This window comes from Salvelinus alpinus, chromosome 5 (assembly GCF_045679555.1).
Source record: "Salvelinus alpinus chromosome 5, SLU_Salpinus.1, whole genome shotgun sequence".
In the NCBI taxonomy this organism is placed as follows: domain Eukaryota; kingdom Metazoa; phylum Chordata; class Actinopteri; order Salmoniformes; family Salmonidae; genus Salvelinus; species Salvelinus alpinus.
The window spans coordinates 37932702-37950875 of record NC_092090.1 but is presented as its reverse complement, the minus strand read 5'-3'; the positions used below and the strand labels follow the sequence as shown (position 1 = coordinate 37950875).

The following is an 18174-nucleotide window of genomic DNA, read 5'->3' as shown; positions in this document are numbered from 1 at the left end:
ATTACCACAGAGGTCAAACTTGAGTTTCAGGATCATGTCTGAATGAACTATAGAGTTGTTTAACTACAGTACACCAGTGATATTTTCATTCCATGTTCCTGCTCTGTTCACACCCCAGAGTTAGCATTACTCTGTGTAGTGTTATAGAGGTTTATGACACTGTGTCTGCCATGAATAGAGAGGCCATTGTGGCCTGGAGAGAGCCAGTCCATTTGAGTGGCATGGTTTATTTGCTGACTGGTGTGTAGGGTGAACTGAAAGAGAAGAGACAGATTACTACACAGCGCAGGTGTCAAAGTCAATGTTTATTTCCACATTCTATTCCTGCTTTCAACATGATCTGTACATCTGTTAATCCAGTAGCAGAACGGCTGCCGTAAAAGTACCGTTCTGAGCAGTGACAACAGAACGAGCATAAAGTGTTCTGTTTTTCACTTTTGTTTACCCTCATTGATTTTGGCCTTCTTAAAAGGATTTCCTTTGTAAACATGGACATCAAGAGAATATCCTGATAGACTAGTAAAAAGGCCAAAGTTCAAAGAACATCTTTCAATTAAATTGAACAAAAACAGGCAGGCATAGAATAACAGTAGAATACAAGCTCATATTGAACCATTCTAGGACAAATGCAGTTTCACGACATGCAGTGTTAACCTAATCCACTGTCACGCTAGGCAGAGCTTTAGACAGTGCTGTTCAAAAGCACAAACAGAACCTGGGAAACTGTTGATACAATTTCCTTTTGTAGTATTTTAATGTCAGAGAAGAGCGTACTCCACATTTTCCATTGCATTATTCCACTGTGTGAGGATGATATCAGCTGCCAGTTCAAATCAGTCAGAATACCCAGTATTCATTATTGAAAAGGTGTCCATACGTTCAGTACTTGGCAGGAATGTTGGTACAGATTTTGTAGCAAAGATAATGACCGTGTGTGACAACATTGTCGTGAGCATAGCTCTGCTCTCTGTGTATCTTAAATTAGGATAGTGATATGACCCTGCTGAAAAGAAGTTCATGGACCAGGGCGCTGAATCTATGGCCAAAGAGGCCTCACTGAGTTGCATCGCCTGAGTTGCACAATTCCATACATTTGAGTCCATTTGTTTTTTCCTGCACTCTGCATAGTTTTAATAGTCAAATTTCCCTTGGAATAAACAGCACTGTTGCATAGAGGTTTGAACCGCTCCTACACTCTTAAGGACAATTAGAATATAATAGCTTTTCCCTGTTGAGCGGGATGCTATTCTGTTGTGGGCTTTAGCCTGGTAGTGGCTCAAACTGAGAACCGGTCTTAGTTCCCATCTTAAGGAATACTCCAGAAAATGAATCATGTACTGTAACATTGTCAATATGTGTCTGCAGAGCTCAGTTGTGAAACATTGCGTATCGGAGGTAACCTTTGTGGCAAGAAATTGAGAACATATGACCAAAGAGAAGGAAAAAACAAATACATACAGTATAGAACCAAACATGGCAAATTGTGTACTTTCATCTATTCATCTATCTATACCAAACAAAAAAAATATCCCCAAATTTTTTTCAACAAAATATATATTCACATGTTGCATAAATATCAATTGGAATGAGGTCAATGAAACATAAGACCAGAGATCTCTCCCAACTGGTCGAGGGTCAACGGGTTTAATAATGAGTCTAGAACATGCTCATTGGAGAGTGGAACTCTGCAAAGTGAGATCACTGGAAAAATGCAAAGATTAGTTATTCAAAATATAGCTTTTACCCTGACACAAGCAGTTTATGTCGGAAATTTACATACACCTTAGCCAAATACATTTAAACTCAGTTTTCACAATTCCTGACATTTAATCCTCGTAAAAATTCCCTGTCTTAGGTCAGTTAGGATCACCAATTTATTTTAATGTGAAATGTCAGAATAATAGAGGGAATTATTTATTTCAGCTTTTATTTCTTTCATCACATTCCCAGTGGGTTAGACGTTTACATGCACTCAAATAGTATTTGGTAGCATTGCCTTAATTGTTTAACTTGGGTCAAATGTTTCGGGTAGCCTTCCACAAGCTTCCCACAATAAGTTGGGTGAATTTTGGCCCATTTCTTCCTGACAGAGCTGGTGTAACTGAGTCAGGTTTGTAGGCCTCCTTGCTCGCACACGCTTCTTCAGTTCTGCCCACAAATTTTCTATAGGATTGAGGTCAGGGCTTTGTGATGGCCACTCCAATACCTTGACTTTGTTGTCCTTAAGCCATTTTGCCACAACTTTGGAAGTATGCTTGGGGTCATTGTCCATTTGGAAGACCCATTTGCGACCAAGCTTTAACTTCCTGACTGATGTCTTGAGATGTTGCTTCAATATATCCACATAATTTTCCTGCCTCATGATGCCATCTATTTTGTGAAGTGCACCAGTCCCTCCTGCAGCAAAGCACCCTCACAGCATGATGCTGCCACCCCCATGCTTCACGGTTGGGATGGAGTTCTTCAGCTTGCAAGACTCCCCCTTTTTCCTCCAAACATAACAATGGTCATTATGGCCAAACAGTTCTATTTTTGTTTCATCAGACCAGAGGACATTTCTCCAAAAAGTATGATCTTTGTCCCCATGTGCAGTTGCAAACCGTAGTGTGGCTTTTTTATGGCGGTTTTGGAGCAGTGGCTTCTTCCTTGCTGAGCGGCCTTTTAGGTTATGTCGATATAGGACTTGTTTTACTGTCGATATAGATACTTTTGTACCCGTTTCCTCCAGCATCTTCACAAAGTCCTTTGCTGTTGTTCTGGGATTGATTTGCACTTTTCGCACCAAAGTACGTTCATCTCTAGGAGACAGAAAGTGTCTCCTTCCTGAACGGTATGACGGCTGCGTGGCCCCATGGTGTTTATACTGGTGTACTATTGTTTGTATAGATGAATGTGGTACCTTCATGTGTTTGGAAATTGCTCCCAAGGATGAACCAGACTTGCGAGAAAAAAAATTCTGAGGTCTTGGCCGATTTCCCAATGATGTCAAGCAAAGAGGCACTGCGTTTGAAGGTAGGCCTTGAAATCCATCCACAGGTACACCTCCAATTGTCTCAAATTATGTAAATTAGTCTATCAGAAGCGTCTAAAACCATGACATAATTTTCTGGAATTTTCCAAGCCGTTTAAAGGCACAGTCAACTTAGTGTATGTAAACTTCTGACCCACTGGAATTGTGATACAGTGAATTATAAGTGAAATAATCTGTCTGTAAACAATTGTTGGAAAAATGACTTGTGTCATGAACAAAGTAGATGTCCTAACTGACTTGCCAGAACTATAGTTTGTTAACAAGTAATTTGTGGAGTGGTTGAAAAACTAGTTGTAATGACTCCAACCTAAGTGTATGTAAATTTCCGACTTCAACTGTATGAGCATATTTCAATACGTTGGTTAGGTGAGGAAGGAAATATGACAATTTGGGGCATTTAGAAAAATGCTAGTAAATTAGCACTCTCAGTTCACATGTTGAGTCCTAAATGTCCTAGAGGTAACTAACATGTACAGAACAGTAACAGCAGCAAAGATTGTGGTTTGATGAGCCAAAAATGTCAATGCAACAGAAGATACATAAAGTAAAAAGGAAATTATTACCAACTACTTGGCAAAGGTTATGAGTGTTGAAGGTACGAGGGAAAAACAGATTGAGGAAGGTCAATGTGACTAATAAAAGGCAAAGAGACCTACAGTAGTGGCAGTATATTTTGAGTTGAAGAGAATGTGCTGGAATGGAGGATAATGTTGCTCAAAACAGGGCTCATTAAATAGTACAGCATATTCAGAGCATAGCGGATAGAAATGTGATGTATACGACAGGCTCGTTTTCTATCGTTCCCGTTTTATACCGTACATTTCGGACTATGTCTTACTGAATGTTCTGTTGAATATTCTCCCGGTGAGCTGTGAATACGTCCTAAAGATATAAACACACCCTCAAACTAAGGAAACAACCCGCATTCTCTTCTGTAGTGTACGTGTAAAGAAGCTTGGAGTCAGAACGTAGACCAGAGGGCTCGGCCTCAGCCCTTACTGAGGTAGTTGATTGGGTGGATATGAGCTAGCCAGAGCAGAGACCCACGTTGGCAGCGTGAGAGAGGTGTAGCTACCGGTAAACTCCAGCGACTGGGCTAGCAGAAGGGACCAGAGGCGAGGGAGAGAGCTATTGGCTATGTGACTCATTCCCACCACTGAAGGTCCATGTGCAAAATATGGAAGGGTGTAACTGCTCCTGTCACAATGGGCTGGTAAGTCAAAGTCTGCTAGCCCCCAAAACAGATCAAATCTCTTTACAACATGCTTTATCAATACCTACCATTTAGTGAAACATTCTTGAATCTGCTCTTATTTCCTGCTAGTCTGTAATAAATTAATGTTATTTGTTGACACAGGAGTTCGGGTATCAAGTTGTTGGACACAGAAGCTGCTGGAATTTCAACCAGCATGGAATGGTTCCATCTGTGGCCTTCTCAACCCATAGGCGTAGTGGAGAGGTCATTGTAACTGTTAGTGGCCCAGTGTGCTGCCCCCAGTGACCTGGTCCTGCTAGGGCAGCTTCATGAAGAGGCTGTTGTCCAGAGAGGGGACAGGCATGGGGCAGGGGAACTGGAACAGGCTCATGTCTGCCGTCAGGGCAGCCATAGCAGCTGGATCATGCTCTATCTGACCTCTCAGGGAGGGGTCAATCTTCTCTAGCCGCCGTTTCAGTCTCTTGGCCTCTCTCTCACGGATCAGCCTGGTCTGCCTCTTATCTGGCGTCTCGTTGGCCCTCTTCATCCGCATGGCCTCCCTGTCGCGCAGAAGCCTCCGTGTCCGTTGCTCCTCTGTCTCCTGCAGCCTCTGCATCCGCTTGGCTTCGCGGTCCCGAAGCCGTCGCAGCTCCCGCTCCTCGGGCGACTCGTGCTCCCGCTTGGTCTTCTTGGCGGAGCGCTCGCGCTCTAGACGGTGCATGCGTGCCTCCACCGGCTCGTTCTTCCTGCGCATGGCCCACTTCCTCATGGGAGACTGGGCGTCCACCAGCTGCTGGTAGGCCACACAGCTGTTGCACACCAGCAGCACTCCGGCCGGGTGCACAGGCATGGGGCTCAGGATGTCTGGCAGCAGGGGTAGGCCTGGTGAGGGGCTGAGGGCGTCAGGGAAGGAGGGGGGTGAAGAGAGGAGGCTGTGGTGCAGTGAGGGGAGTGGGTGGCCTGGGAGGTGTCCGAGACCTTGGCCATGGTTGTGTCCTGGGCCATGCCCATGTCCTTGGTTGTGGCCGGGGTTGTATGCCGGGCCGTGGCTGTGTCCCGGGATGTGGCCTGTGCCACGGCCAGGGTTGTGTCCTTGGTTGTGGCCGGGCCCGTGGCCGTGTCCCAGGCCATGACCGGGGTTGCCCATGGGGCTGCTGGAGAGAGACCGGGACATGGAACAGTTCTCATCTCCGCTGCTGCATTCCATACTGCTGCCTGTGTTCAGGACCTCTCTGAGCTTCTCCCTGTGTAGGGGGGCAGAGATGTGAGTAGTTACAGGACAGAGCTGTTACAGGCTAGCTCAGACAGACAGCCTAACTCTCTAAACTCTGTAGATAACCCATGTCATTGTCTGTGTGAAAGGCTGAAGCACTATACTAGGGTATCGGACTGAAATGAGGTAGTAGTGGTTGTAGCTCCCTCCAGTAACCACGAGCACAACCGTTCCTTGATCTTAACTGGCGGCTTTATTCTGTAGTTTTAGAATTATCACCTTCCGTGAGAACTATAAAATAAATGAAAATAGGGTTAAGCACACTCTTACAACTTTCTTGTCTTACGAGTGACTTATTAGCTTTATATAACTCTGACGTGCTTACATACATAAACAGTTTAGCCGGAGCTATAACAGTATCAGATTAAACACATGAATAAAGGAAAAATACCTCATTGGCTGCTTAATACAGAAGGGAGGAAATCAAAAACTTCACACTTATTATTCCTGGCATGAATTCACGCTTCATCCTTAATTATTATAACGTTCCTAACATACACAATTCAACCTTTACGAACTATACCCGAAGACATGAAAACTTGGGATTGCCTTCACTCCAACGGTGTGTTGCTACGATAATAATCCCCGTTACAACAGTTCTTAGTCACATAGTTCCGCTTGTCTTATCATTTCCCCTGCATAGCAAACACGTAAACAAAAAAACAAAACAAAAAACAACGACATAGACTTACAGGTTAATTGTCAGTTACAGTGGTGGAGGAGGCACAGACCTGTTGAAGTTGTTGGTGTCGGTGAAGCGTGTCCCACACACAGCACAGTTGGAAAGGCGGTCCTCAGAGTGGATGAGAAGGTGGCGCCCCAGGGAGCCTGGCGAGCTGAGCGTGCGCCCACACACTGGGCACACGTAGTTCTTACTGCTGCCCATCAACGATGTGTGCTGCTCCACACAGACAGACAGAGTTATAGTTATTTAATTAGGTAAAGCACAATGGTTCTCTTTGTTTGTCAGTGTATTTTATAAGCAACCTAAAAGTGAGGACAAACCCCAACAGTGCATATCTGAGAATACACATATCTACAAATTGTGGCATAAACGTATGTGGTTAACACTCCACCATCATGTGAGAAAGAACACGAATGGAAGGAGGAAGTGGTTTGGTGGTAAACGTGTAATTCTGGCTCAGTTAGACACTGATAACTTAAAACAAGTTGAAACATCCAAACCTTAGGTTTGACACATAACCCAGAGACTGATCACATGACTGGATCATAATTATCCTTCCCTCTTTAGGGTAGTGATGACAGTAGCTCATAGGAGGTTTAAAGGTAATTATCTACCCCTAGCCCATTATCCCCCTGATCCAACCGCTGAAGCTAAGGAGGCTTTGGCCCCATCTGAATACTTGGTGCCATGGTGGGCTGTCTGGTACTGTACTGTCCTCACCTGGTAGACGTGTGTGATGAGCTGCTCGGGGCTGCTGAACTCCAGGGTGCACAGAGGACACACACAGCTGTTCATCAGGTCGGCCCCCTCCTCGCTCTCCTGAGAAACACAGAGGCATCAGTACTACTATACACCCAGATACTGTGGATGCTATGTGGAGCTACCATACAGATCTGCTTCATCCGTAATATGTATGCTAACGATTGTGTAATAATACAGTAAGTTATGTAATGGTGGTTCTGCCTACACTGAGAATGTAGGGTAAATATTAGAAGAGGATTTAATGTGTACATCTAAAGGGTGGATATGCTCATCCTCTCTACAGTACCTCTATGGCTGGTCCTGGGAGCAAGAATCCTGAGTGGTAGGTCATAAGGTTCTGTGTGTGTGTGGTTGAGAGTATGAGAGAGAATTACCCTCAGGCCCCCAGTGACTAATTGACTGTCACTATGACACACTGTATGACTCTGCCGTGGTTGTGAATCACACCACACAACCTGAGATGCTTTCTGTTTCTGGGGTCTGAAAGTGTGAGGATATTCTGTGAATCGCCAGTTTACAATTTACAAACACAATGTATTCAGACGTATTCTTGTGCTGCATCTCTTTCTGTAGGATTATTGAATAACATAATTCTGGAAATGGACAGTGCGGGGTGGGGCAATAACCTTTCCACATAAGTCTAGAAGGCCAGATGACCCTGAGATCTGTAGAACACAAATCAGGAAGGAAGTGCATGTGTGAATCAGCAACCAGGCAGGCCCGCACTCAGTGACCACACAGTGCTAGGAGGAGAGAACACCCCTCCATGGGTAACCCTGACAGTGACACTCACTTCTTTAACTCCCCTGTGGTGTGTTCTCTTGGTGGAGGTCATGTGGTCGTCAGCTGAGGTGTTGGAGGATGAGTCGTGGTTGTCCAGGTCGCTATCACTGTCTTCTATGGAGGCAAACACAGCCCTATCAATATAGACAGACAACAGAACACAGAGCTAGTCATATTCTCTCACGACACCCCCTACAGAGAGTATGTCACATTAGGGTCAGGGAAATGCCCTAAATGCCTACCTGAAATGCTGTCCTGTTGGGAATTGTTGCTGTGGCATTCGGTGTCCTCAATGAAATCGTCCCTGCCATCCATGTTAATAGTGTGGAGGGGGCCTGCAAAGCCGGTGCTGTGGAAGGGCCCTGTGAACAGAGGAGTCACAGGGAGATGATAAGACCATCCGAGGGAGGGGTGGCCCAATTTAACTCTAGGCAAATCCACCTGATTTTCAAACACTTAAAACACGGAAGCCAAATGCAGAAACTACAGATACAACTTCCTTATCATAATTCATATTCGAGCCACTAGAAATCCCTGCATTAGCACGTTTCTTTTCGCTGATAAATCCTGAACGAAATACACCATATTACTGGCCTGCTAATGTGCCTGGACCTTGTAGGCTAACAGCTGAGTAAAAACCCATAACTGATCCAAATGGTTGCCAATCAGGCAAGCTAGATGCAGCCATTTCTAAATTAACATTAAAAACGCTAGGCTTTTGAGCATTACTCAAATGACAAACTACAGTGAATAGCCTACAGCCTAGACTAGAGGTTATGTACTCAATTGAAAACAATACAATTCTTCATTACATTGTGTTGTTGAAGCCTAGGTAGGATACATTTATTGTCCCTAAAAAAAAACAAATAGGGTAGCTTTTCCAGCTGGTACCAGAGGACTGGGAGGGAAAGCACTCAGCGCAGCCTCAATAGCACAGTGTAGACTACCTATGATTTCCTTATCTGATAAACTTGTTTTTCCTTTTGTAAATTGACTGTATATATTCACTGCAGTATTAAGCCTAACATTGAGCTTATGAATTACGGGTTAATATGCATACGTTTCTAATTTAGGAGACAGGCATGGGATGTAGACTGTCTGTCTGTTGCGCAATTACGCACCTGGGGTCTCTTCCTCTTAAATCTTGTGGGGTCCCAGAAAGAGCCATACTACAAAAGCTTGTTGGACACTTATTTCAACTTATTTTCTTTAGCCTACTAATAGCCTATTAGAGAGATGCATGCTTGCGGAATGTAAAATAGGCTACAGCATTAAGAACGGGCAGGGAGTTGGAAAGGAGAAGCCCATATTTTCCTATAGTAGGCCTATCTTAACACTGGGCTACATCCTGACAGAACACACGAGTGGCCTGCTTATGTACCTTTCTGGACCTTCTTAACTGTTGAGAATAGTCCCAAACTGATCCAAATGGTTGCATAACCAGGCATAACCATATGCAGTTATCTTTTTACAAAATCGGACGTTTGAGGTGTTATTCAAATTAGCCTACATCACATGGACAATAACTGTGCACTCAAATGATAACAGTAAAACTTTTTTTCTTGCACTTTGACTGGTAAATATTTAGCTTATAGCACTAATATCTAGCTAATATCTAGCTAATATTTAGCTTATTACTGTCACGACTTCCGCCGAAGTTACGTCAGCTACACATTACCAGCCTCTCTTTCCAGCTGTTCCCATTCACAACAGGCTATAGCAGGGGTAGACAACACTGGTCCTGGAGTGCCGCAGGCACTTCATGTTTATTATTTAATTGACCTGGAGGATCAGGTGTGTTGAATTTAGACAAACATTGAACTGATCAATTAGCTCAGCTGGTCAGGTGTGGTGCCTAGTTGGAACAAAATCCTGCAGTACCTGCGGATTGTTGAGGAGAGAAAGTGCATTGGTGTGATTACTTTTGGCCACTTATTATGATAACACTGTTGCATTGCAAATAGTTGCACAGGACAGAGAGATGAGCACAGTGAAAAATAAGACCCAAAGAAACTGACAAACATTAGAAAAATGGAAGTCACTTGCAAACCACTTGAGCAATGGTGTAATAGATATGCAGGCAATATGGCGTTTGTTGTTGAAATGCTACATTTAAATACAGTAGGAGTTATTATATTGTTTTACATTAGGCCTACATTGACATATTATTTGCAGTTGTCACTATGACAATGAACACACCCTGAAAGCACTGGTCTGAACCAGTATCTGTGGTTAGAGAACTCATGGTCACCTTATTAATAGACAGCGTGCAGTAGGATGCGTTGATCAGTTGATTGACAGGTGTAGGACTTCAGAACAATAAGAACTTTCCTCTAGTGTGGATGCTCACCAACGTGTTATAGTTATGTAGCCTATAGTTTATCTTTATAGTTATTGGCTTGGTGCCTGGCCCTTAACTCTGACAACACAACTAACGTTATTATCACAACAGAACTAGCCTAGTAGGTCTAGCTAATGGAGAACGTGGATGAAATCCATGTAAAATTACACTTACATACTCGTTTACTTAACTTTTATACTGTACACTATAAAATGTCTCCTTCAAATAATTGACATTGGCAAATTTGCCACCGGCGAGCTGCAGTAGGGAAGTAAAGCGGAAGTCGAATCCATCACTTCCGTTGTTTGGCTGTGCCCATAGCAACGTTCAAAAATAAGAGTGGCTAGAGTGGCTAGGATGGGAAAGTGTGACCACTACATGTCGACTTTAGTTTTTCTTATGTTCTTGAAACGCAACACACACACGCAAACAGGATGCAATTGAACATCTTAAAAGGTCAGGTAGAAGTAAATTAATACACAAATAAGAATATAATTGTATATCTTAAATGACAGCATTTGGGAATTTGGTTGTATAATCTTAAAGCCCATTCAAAAACCGGAAGATCGAGGCAAAATGGGCGGTCACTTTCCCATCGTAATCTTGATTGAGGCAATCCTCAATGACATTAAAAAAATATATATATTAATTTGAGTCAGGTGTGTATAAAAAGACAGTTGATATATTACAAGACAATGCAGGAAAATACAGCCAGTAGACAAAGCCTTGGAGGTAAAACGTGCTAGGCATAGGAATGACAGCCCTGGAACAGAAGATTGACAGGTCAGTAGTGCATGGCGGAGCGTGATCATGAAGTCAGGGGAAGACATTTCTAGAGCACAGACCTGTAATATTTAACATGTAGGGCATAAACACCAGAGAGCCTGGTGTGTAGCCTGCACTTCAGTTACCTGGTGTAGGTGCTGGCTAGCCACAAAATCCAAGCAATCTACCACACTTAGCATACTGAAGAAAGTGCTTCAGATTAGAATAGCAAGCCTATCCAGCATTAAAGGAGTCGTAGCTACACACATAAACCCATCATAGCTGCTATAATACACTAGCACAAGACGGTTATACAAACACAACATAGAATACATGAAAGGCCTAAACCTTTAAACACAATCATTCACCTAGCCTATATGCAGTTGACATGGATGCTTTCATATTCACTGACATGCCAATATAATGCTGCATCAACACATGGCAGAAGCGCACATTGACACATGTACTCACACACAACCAGACCCCCAATTTTCACAGAAGCAGAATGAACATACACGCTTATCCAGGCATGCTGCAGTCCCAGGGGGAAGCAGCCTGCACTCCTTTCCACTAGCAGCCTGCAAGGCAGTGTTTCTCCCGCTCTCAGTACCACCCACATACTGCACAGCCTGGCTCACCCTCTGTCCTCCCTGCTCATACGCAGCTCTGACTGTTCTATATCCATACCAGCAGCTCTGAGGGGGAGGCCAATGCCTCATACCAAGGAGCCCATATGTATCTGCTTAAACCCCTCACATGGCGCTCAGCATTTTACAGCATCTCTGCTCATTGCATTAGTATCCCAATTCCCCTCCGATCTACACCCAAGCTTGACACGGTTGGAATGGGAGCACAGGACATCTCCAGTTGTTAGTGACTGTACACTCATTCCTGTCATCAGTAAACGTTAACGGGAGGTTTTATTTTGATCATTTTAATATCTCTCGAAGGGAAAAAATATATTTAAACTGCAACAGTTTAGGTTCCATAGCCCTCCAGTTATCACCTTCTGCTTCTGAATGCAATGAATTGCCCCTCCCCTTCCTGCCCAGTCTTTCCACTCAGTTACCTGAGGCTGGCAGAGGTAATTACAGCCTCTGTTCTAATCCTGGAGTAACACACCACTGAGGAGCATGGTCTGTGTGCGAGAGGGTTGAGGAATAAAATCTATCATTAAAAAAAACCTCCCCTCTAATCTTCACAGGGCTGTCATTCCTGCATTAACTTTTTAGCGGAGTATAGTATGTGAAAATAGTTTGGGCACATTTCCCATAGTGATCCAGGCACTCATTAGCATTGGTAGAGTGGGTCTGATTGTTGAACTATGAACTGCTACAGACTGGCTCCACGGCACACAGCCAATGATTGATGTGAGAGCTACCCATCCCCCACTGCTAGGCTCTGTCTGTACATCTGTCTCTCTTCTCCCACCCGCCCTCCCTCCCCATGTCTCTGCCACTCTGATGTTATCTCTGAGTCTGCGTGTCTGTAGGCAGGAGGTGACGCAGTGTCTGACTGAATCCAGACAAAGACAAACTCATCAGCCAACAGACACAGAGGGAGAGAGGAGGAGGAAAGGGGGACAAAACAAAACAGACAAAAGAGAGAATGCCAAAACTCTACTCAAACACTAAGCAATGGGGCTCCTGTTGAATTCAAGCTCCCCTCTTTTTTACCCACCCTCTGCTCCAACACACACAGACAGATGCCACACACACACACACACACACAAAATACTGTCTGAATCTCTAGGAAGTGCTGGGGCCCCTGCCTTCCATCCATGTACAGGCACTGTGGTGTTCAGGACCATGGGAATGGTGAAACACAGACATCAGATAATCCCAGACTCCCAGATCATTTCTCACTTCGCCTAATTGGCGGCCTGGTATTTAATTAAGGCAAGACGGAGGAAACCGCCATCACCCCTTTTCTCCAGAATCCCTCCCTCTCTGTGGAGCCCTCCTCCCCAGTGAAGTGTCTGAAATGACCCAACTCTGCTCAGACAAATCAACACAAAATGACCCATCTGTATGGCTTCCTCAAGCATGTGTGTTGTGAAGATGATACATTATAGATCCACAATGAAGACTATTCTGATACAACCTGAACGCATGCTATCAAAACAGACCTGTTTATCGTCACAAACCCTTTCAGGGCTAATGAGACTTCTAACAGAGCTGCTGTTTCCCCTGTTATGCCTTCCCTCTACCCCAGCCATGATTGGCTCAGACAGGCTAGCTGATTAGTTTTCCCATGCTGGTAATGTTTGCTCTACATTGAGGGACATTTCACATCAGTTCAGGACACACACACACCACTTTTAAGGATTATTATAATATTTAATTAGATGGTGGGTTAACAAAATGGCCTATTATCATTTTATAACCTATGTGGTATGTGTGTGTGTGAATTTATCTTGGACCAACTGTATGTGGTCATAGGAAAGTGCAAAAGTCTTGTTCATTCTGAGGGTAATAAAAAAAGACTGTTGTTATTTCATAACTATCAGTCAGACGTAGTACGTGAAGCTTGGAGACGTCACTTTAGAAGCCCCCAAAAAAACGCCTTAAGATTGCTAATGTATGTTGTTGTTTTACTATACTGTGTTTGAACAACAGACTTCTATGGACCAATACGTCTATCAGCACATCATGCATCCTTACTGTGTTACTGTTTCCCCTTACAGATGTTGTTAGCATATAGGGATTATTGAGGCCATTAGAACAATATTTAAACAAACTAGCCTCGCCTATGTTTAGAAAAGGACCCTAAAGGCTACATGGTCACCTCACTGTATTGTTGGGTTCGATCCCCTTGGGTGGACTTATGCGTCTTCAGGCATCCAGTACCCTACACTGTGAAGGATCAGCAGGCCAATTCATCATGCACTCAGTTTGACCTTTTAGCATGCATAGGAAAAGGACATCACCATCAGTAGAAATATTTGTCAGGCAACTACACAGCTACCAAACCTGTAGTACCTAGACTATACCTGCTCTGGAGTAGTCTCCCATTGGAATTGGAGGAATGTTTCTTGCAGATAGCCAAAGTAGTCAGTGACACTTAAAAACACCCTCCCCTAAGATGGTGACTATGACAGAGACACAACAGCACTCATGGAACAGAAACGTAAAAATAGATTAACGAAACGTGTTTTATTGGGCTCTGATTACAGAAACCAAGCAGTGCACCTTTCCATTTAAAATATATATATATATATGGTCTCTTATTTTGGCCCCAGGCATTGACAATGCTAGTAGTATGACCCGACATTGCTATTCTCCACTGGCTGTACTGGTTCTGTATCTGAATCTGAGATGTCAATGTGAGAGCTTATCCAGAGAAACAGAAAGTACAGTCAACGCAAAAGCATGTTGTACCTAGTTTAAACTGACATTATATGAGGGACAACATCTTAAATGGATTCCGAGACCAAGAAGGGTGAAATCTGTCCTAATCTCAAGACTAACATTATTTATTTTCATTTACATTGGTAGGCTATATCGTACTCTCAAAACAAGAGTTGAAAAAAGCATGCCACAGCAGGTTTTCATGTTGCCTCAAACAAAGAATGTAATTAAAAACCACCAATATAAGCGCCGGTAAACACATGGAAATAACTATCTGAATAGTTTCCCTCAGAGAAAACGACCTGCGCATGCAATTGTGAGGTTGTCATCTCCATACAAATATTAATATCATAGTATTAGTAGCCTAATAATGGTTCATGATCATTTTTTTGGTTCGAAGATACAGACAGTCGTCGGTGTCATGCGCGTTGATTCAATGTATCATCAAAATTATAAAAATGTTGACGTCTACGCGCCACATAGGTTGAACTAAAACATTGTATCAGGCGCTTGTATCAACGATGGTGATTGACACATTGTCTTACAGTTCACAATTGCAACGGTGGCGAAAACAATCGTCTAGTTAGAGGGATGGAAATGATCCTCCTCACTACTTTTCAACAAGTAAAAATGGCATTTACAATACCTGAGATACCTACAATTAACTTTGAAGGGGTTGTTCTGTTTTCGCCTGGACATATTATCCCCCACTCCCGGTTGGACAAAAATCGAATCTCCTCCTAGCCCAGACAGATTTGAAGATCCCCCTATGCAATCCAGCTGTATTCCGTAAAGGGACTCCCTTTCGAGAGTACAACAATATCACTTAAAAAATGATTTTAAATAAATAACAAAATACCCGATGATCAAAATTGTTTACCCATGTAGAGATGAACACAGCTTACACCATTGGTGAGAGTCGAGGTCATTTAAACGAATACAAAACAAATAGCCTATATAAAATTTTTAAATAAGCCCAAATGGCTTGGTTACAATCTGATCCACTTAAATTTAAAACACTCTCCAGTCGATCTATATATAATTTTCAAATGATAGAAACTGCGATAGGGTCCTATCCAACCCGGCCTGAGATGGTATTTGCTCAGCAGCCCCGAGCAGCTACAATCCTGCGTTGCTGTCGCTTTGCCAATGCACTGCAGCGATACACAGGCACAGCTTCTTCTTCTTCGGTATAATGAAGTTCGCACATTTTGTTTGTGCATGCTGCCACCTACTGTGCGGTAGTGTGTGGTCATCATGTCAATTTTTGTAACACAAAAAAAGGGGAGAAAGGGAAGAAAAAATTGCACCACCAACTAACCCTACACCTATTTAATTAAAAAAATATATATATATAATAATCACCACCTCATTCCACTACTTTGACCCTAACTGATCCTACACCAGTCCGACGGCCTGGGAGGACCGGACTCTGGTTCAACACACCTTGTATCTCTTCCGCAGTAAAACCTTATACACCCAAGTACTGCCCCCACAACATCTACCTTCTGTGATTTACATTCCATTTCTGCGGTACAAATTGATAACCATGGCAATGAATGCTAAGAAGCCAACCTTACTGAAGCACAAATTCAAATCACTCTGTATTGGCCTAAGCCTACTACTCACCCTTGATCCATCATCCTCTACTCTCTTCCCTGCCTCAGCGTGACACCTTCTGTTCTACTTTGACCCTGGAAACTTCAGCCTGTCTCTCTCGCACCAGGCACTTCTGATCCCCAGCAACACAGGCACCCCCACAATTGACCGTTTTTCCCCACCGATAATACCTTCACCGATTTAACATTACCCAACTTATTTTCTACCCAGCCTGAGACTACACATGGATCAGCCAAAAGGCAGGATCCACTTTCTCCAAAAATCTCACTCCCACTGGGCCAGAATCTTCCTTTGCATGACCATCGGAGCAAGTATCGGAGGTCTTCACCTCACATGCCACCACAGGTAATTCATCCTTGGGTTCACTTTCTGAGCCATCAGACACAGCAGAATACGGTTTGTACTTGGTGCCATTCTTCCTCAACACACATCTTCCCACTGCACTCGGCTCTTCCTCCTCCATAACCACGTCTAACCGTTCACCACGCTCATGCCATGGCTTCATCTGCAGTGCTGCTTGCAGAACATGCACTGATAGCCCATCTTCTGTTCCTTAGCCCAATTTAGTAGTCTGGCTATCTCTGGCCACTCCATGCTCCCAATACGTGCCACAATTGTCAGCCAAGTCTCCTCCTCGTCATCCATCATAGCAAACAATCTCGGACTGCATCTCTGACCTTGATATGGTCTTAATTTTCATCCCACAGGCACAGCTGATATCTATGATCACAACATGCGCACAGCAATGCATTGTGGGATGTTCAAAACATTTGAGGGTAGATAACCTGTGATGACATAGGAGCAGTGGACTACCGACAACAATGCACACAATAATACATTGAGCCTACTTCTTTCTCTCCTCATTTCATGTATTATAATATTTAAATATTGCATCTTTTTTAAGGATTTTAGGCTGTATGTTAGGTAATTTTAAAACACACTGACAATTTTAATATTGTGAATTTGAAATAGGCCTATATTCACAAAGCCCCCCAAAAGTAACAAAACAATTTATACCAACTGATTCAATGACATGGTTGCAAAATTCAGTCTGCTCTCCAACATTACAGTCACATAGCCTACCTGTTGTACGTGGCACGTTGCACACTACAGCCTCTACCAAGAGGTCTAGACCTTTATGGTACAGGTGGTACTGCACTCGATTCACCCCATAACCACAGCATTTCTGGTTCAAAACGTGCTCCAGCTGGTCGCTCTTATTTTGGAGAAATCAGAGGGAAGTCACAACTGGCAGGGTTTGAAGCCGGGTGTTTGCGACTGTTAAACACATTAGCTTTTACACTAAGAGATCAGAATCTTAAGGTCGCTACACATTACCACCTTCCTTCGAGGTGTCCGGCTCGCACTTCTCTAGTTCCCTGCACTCTTGGGGCACAGGCACAATCAGGGGCCATCCCATTTCTGACACCAGTGTAGTGAAGTCGGAGTGGTAGTCCCGACTCTTTTGATGAGGTTGCTAGGTGTTGGATTAGGGCAGCAACACATACTGGTACCAGCAGTGGAAAACCCATGGTTTTTCTGGCCTTTAATGGACGTTTTCACTGTTCACATTCTGGTTTGTGCATGGGATACTTTCGGAAGAAGGGGAATATAGTGCCTCCAAGTATGGGAGTGTACTGGACCTTTATAGCACATGTAGTAGTGTGCTTGTTGGTCCGAAACCTGGTGACGCTGGTTGAAACACCGCTCCAGTTGTTTCTATACAGTATATTTTCAGATGGCGGAAATAAATGTATAATATATTTTTTAAAGTATAAAGATGCTATGAAGCGCATGTCCTGGTTGAACTTAGTGCGGCATTGTCTGTAAAGTACACTAGATGGAGTCAACAAACCTCACAAAATTACAAATGTCATAACATTACAGGTTGACGTCATCACTGATTGCCACGAGGTGAGGTGTGCGAACCGCAGCACGACGTTTATAGACACATTATTACTCATCCGCACATTTCGGACACATCTAAATACGATACATCAAATAGCTACATAGCTAGGTAGGACACCAGCCAATAAACATAATCAGATTGTGGTATAATTACAATACTCGAAACGTGCATTAGTATCTCTAAACCGCTCACAAGTGTAGCTAGAAGGGCATGCATATGTTAGCTAGCTATAAGGGGTTATTTAGCTAGTTACTAGTAGCTATAGCATTATTGCAGTGGTTAAATAAACATGTTCGTATTACCGTAATGCTTACATACATACCAGCAACCCATGTTACTCAATCAAATATCACATAGCAGTGTCGAAGCTGGTGGATTTGCTAGCCAATTGAGAGTTCTGCAAATAATTTGCACGCTCGCCTGTTTGAGGTCTTCGTTTCTTTCTCATTCCACAAACGTT

The 18174-nt window shown here is 43.4% G+C and overlaps 1 protein-coding gene across 10 annotated transcripts; it reads right to left on the bottom strand.

Moving 5' to 3' along the window:
- Positions 1–285: 285 nt before the first annotated feature.
- LOC139576052 (zinc finger protein 821-like) lies at positions 286–18169 on the bottom strand. 10 transcript variants are annotated; one of them, XM_071401678.1, is made up of 6 exons: positions 18037–18169; positions 7972–8091; positions 7740–7863; positions 6905–7003; positions 6231–6397; positions 286–5470 (listed from the first exon to the last, which is right to left on the bottom strand). In XM_071401678.1, exons 2-6 carry the CDS (start codon positions 8007–8009, stop codon positions 4543–4545), a joined length of 1356 nt encoding a protein of 451 aa, XP_071257779.1. In that variant the 5' UTR covers positions 8010–8091; positions 18037–18169; the 3' UTR covers positions 286–4542. The 10 variants fall into 10 exon arrangements, with proteins under 10 accessions (XP_071257779.1, XP_071257775.1, XP_071257776.1 ...); XM_071401674.1 differs by having other exon boundaries at positions 7740–7843; XM_071401675.1 differs by having other exon boundaries at positions 7740–7840.
- Positions 18170–18174: the final 5 nt, after the last annotated feature.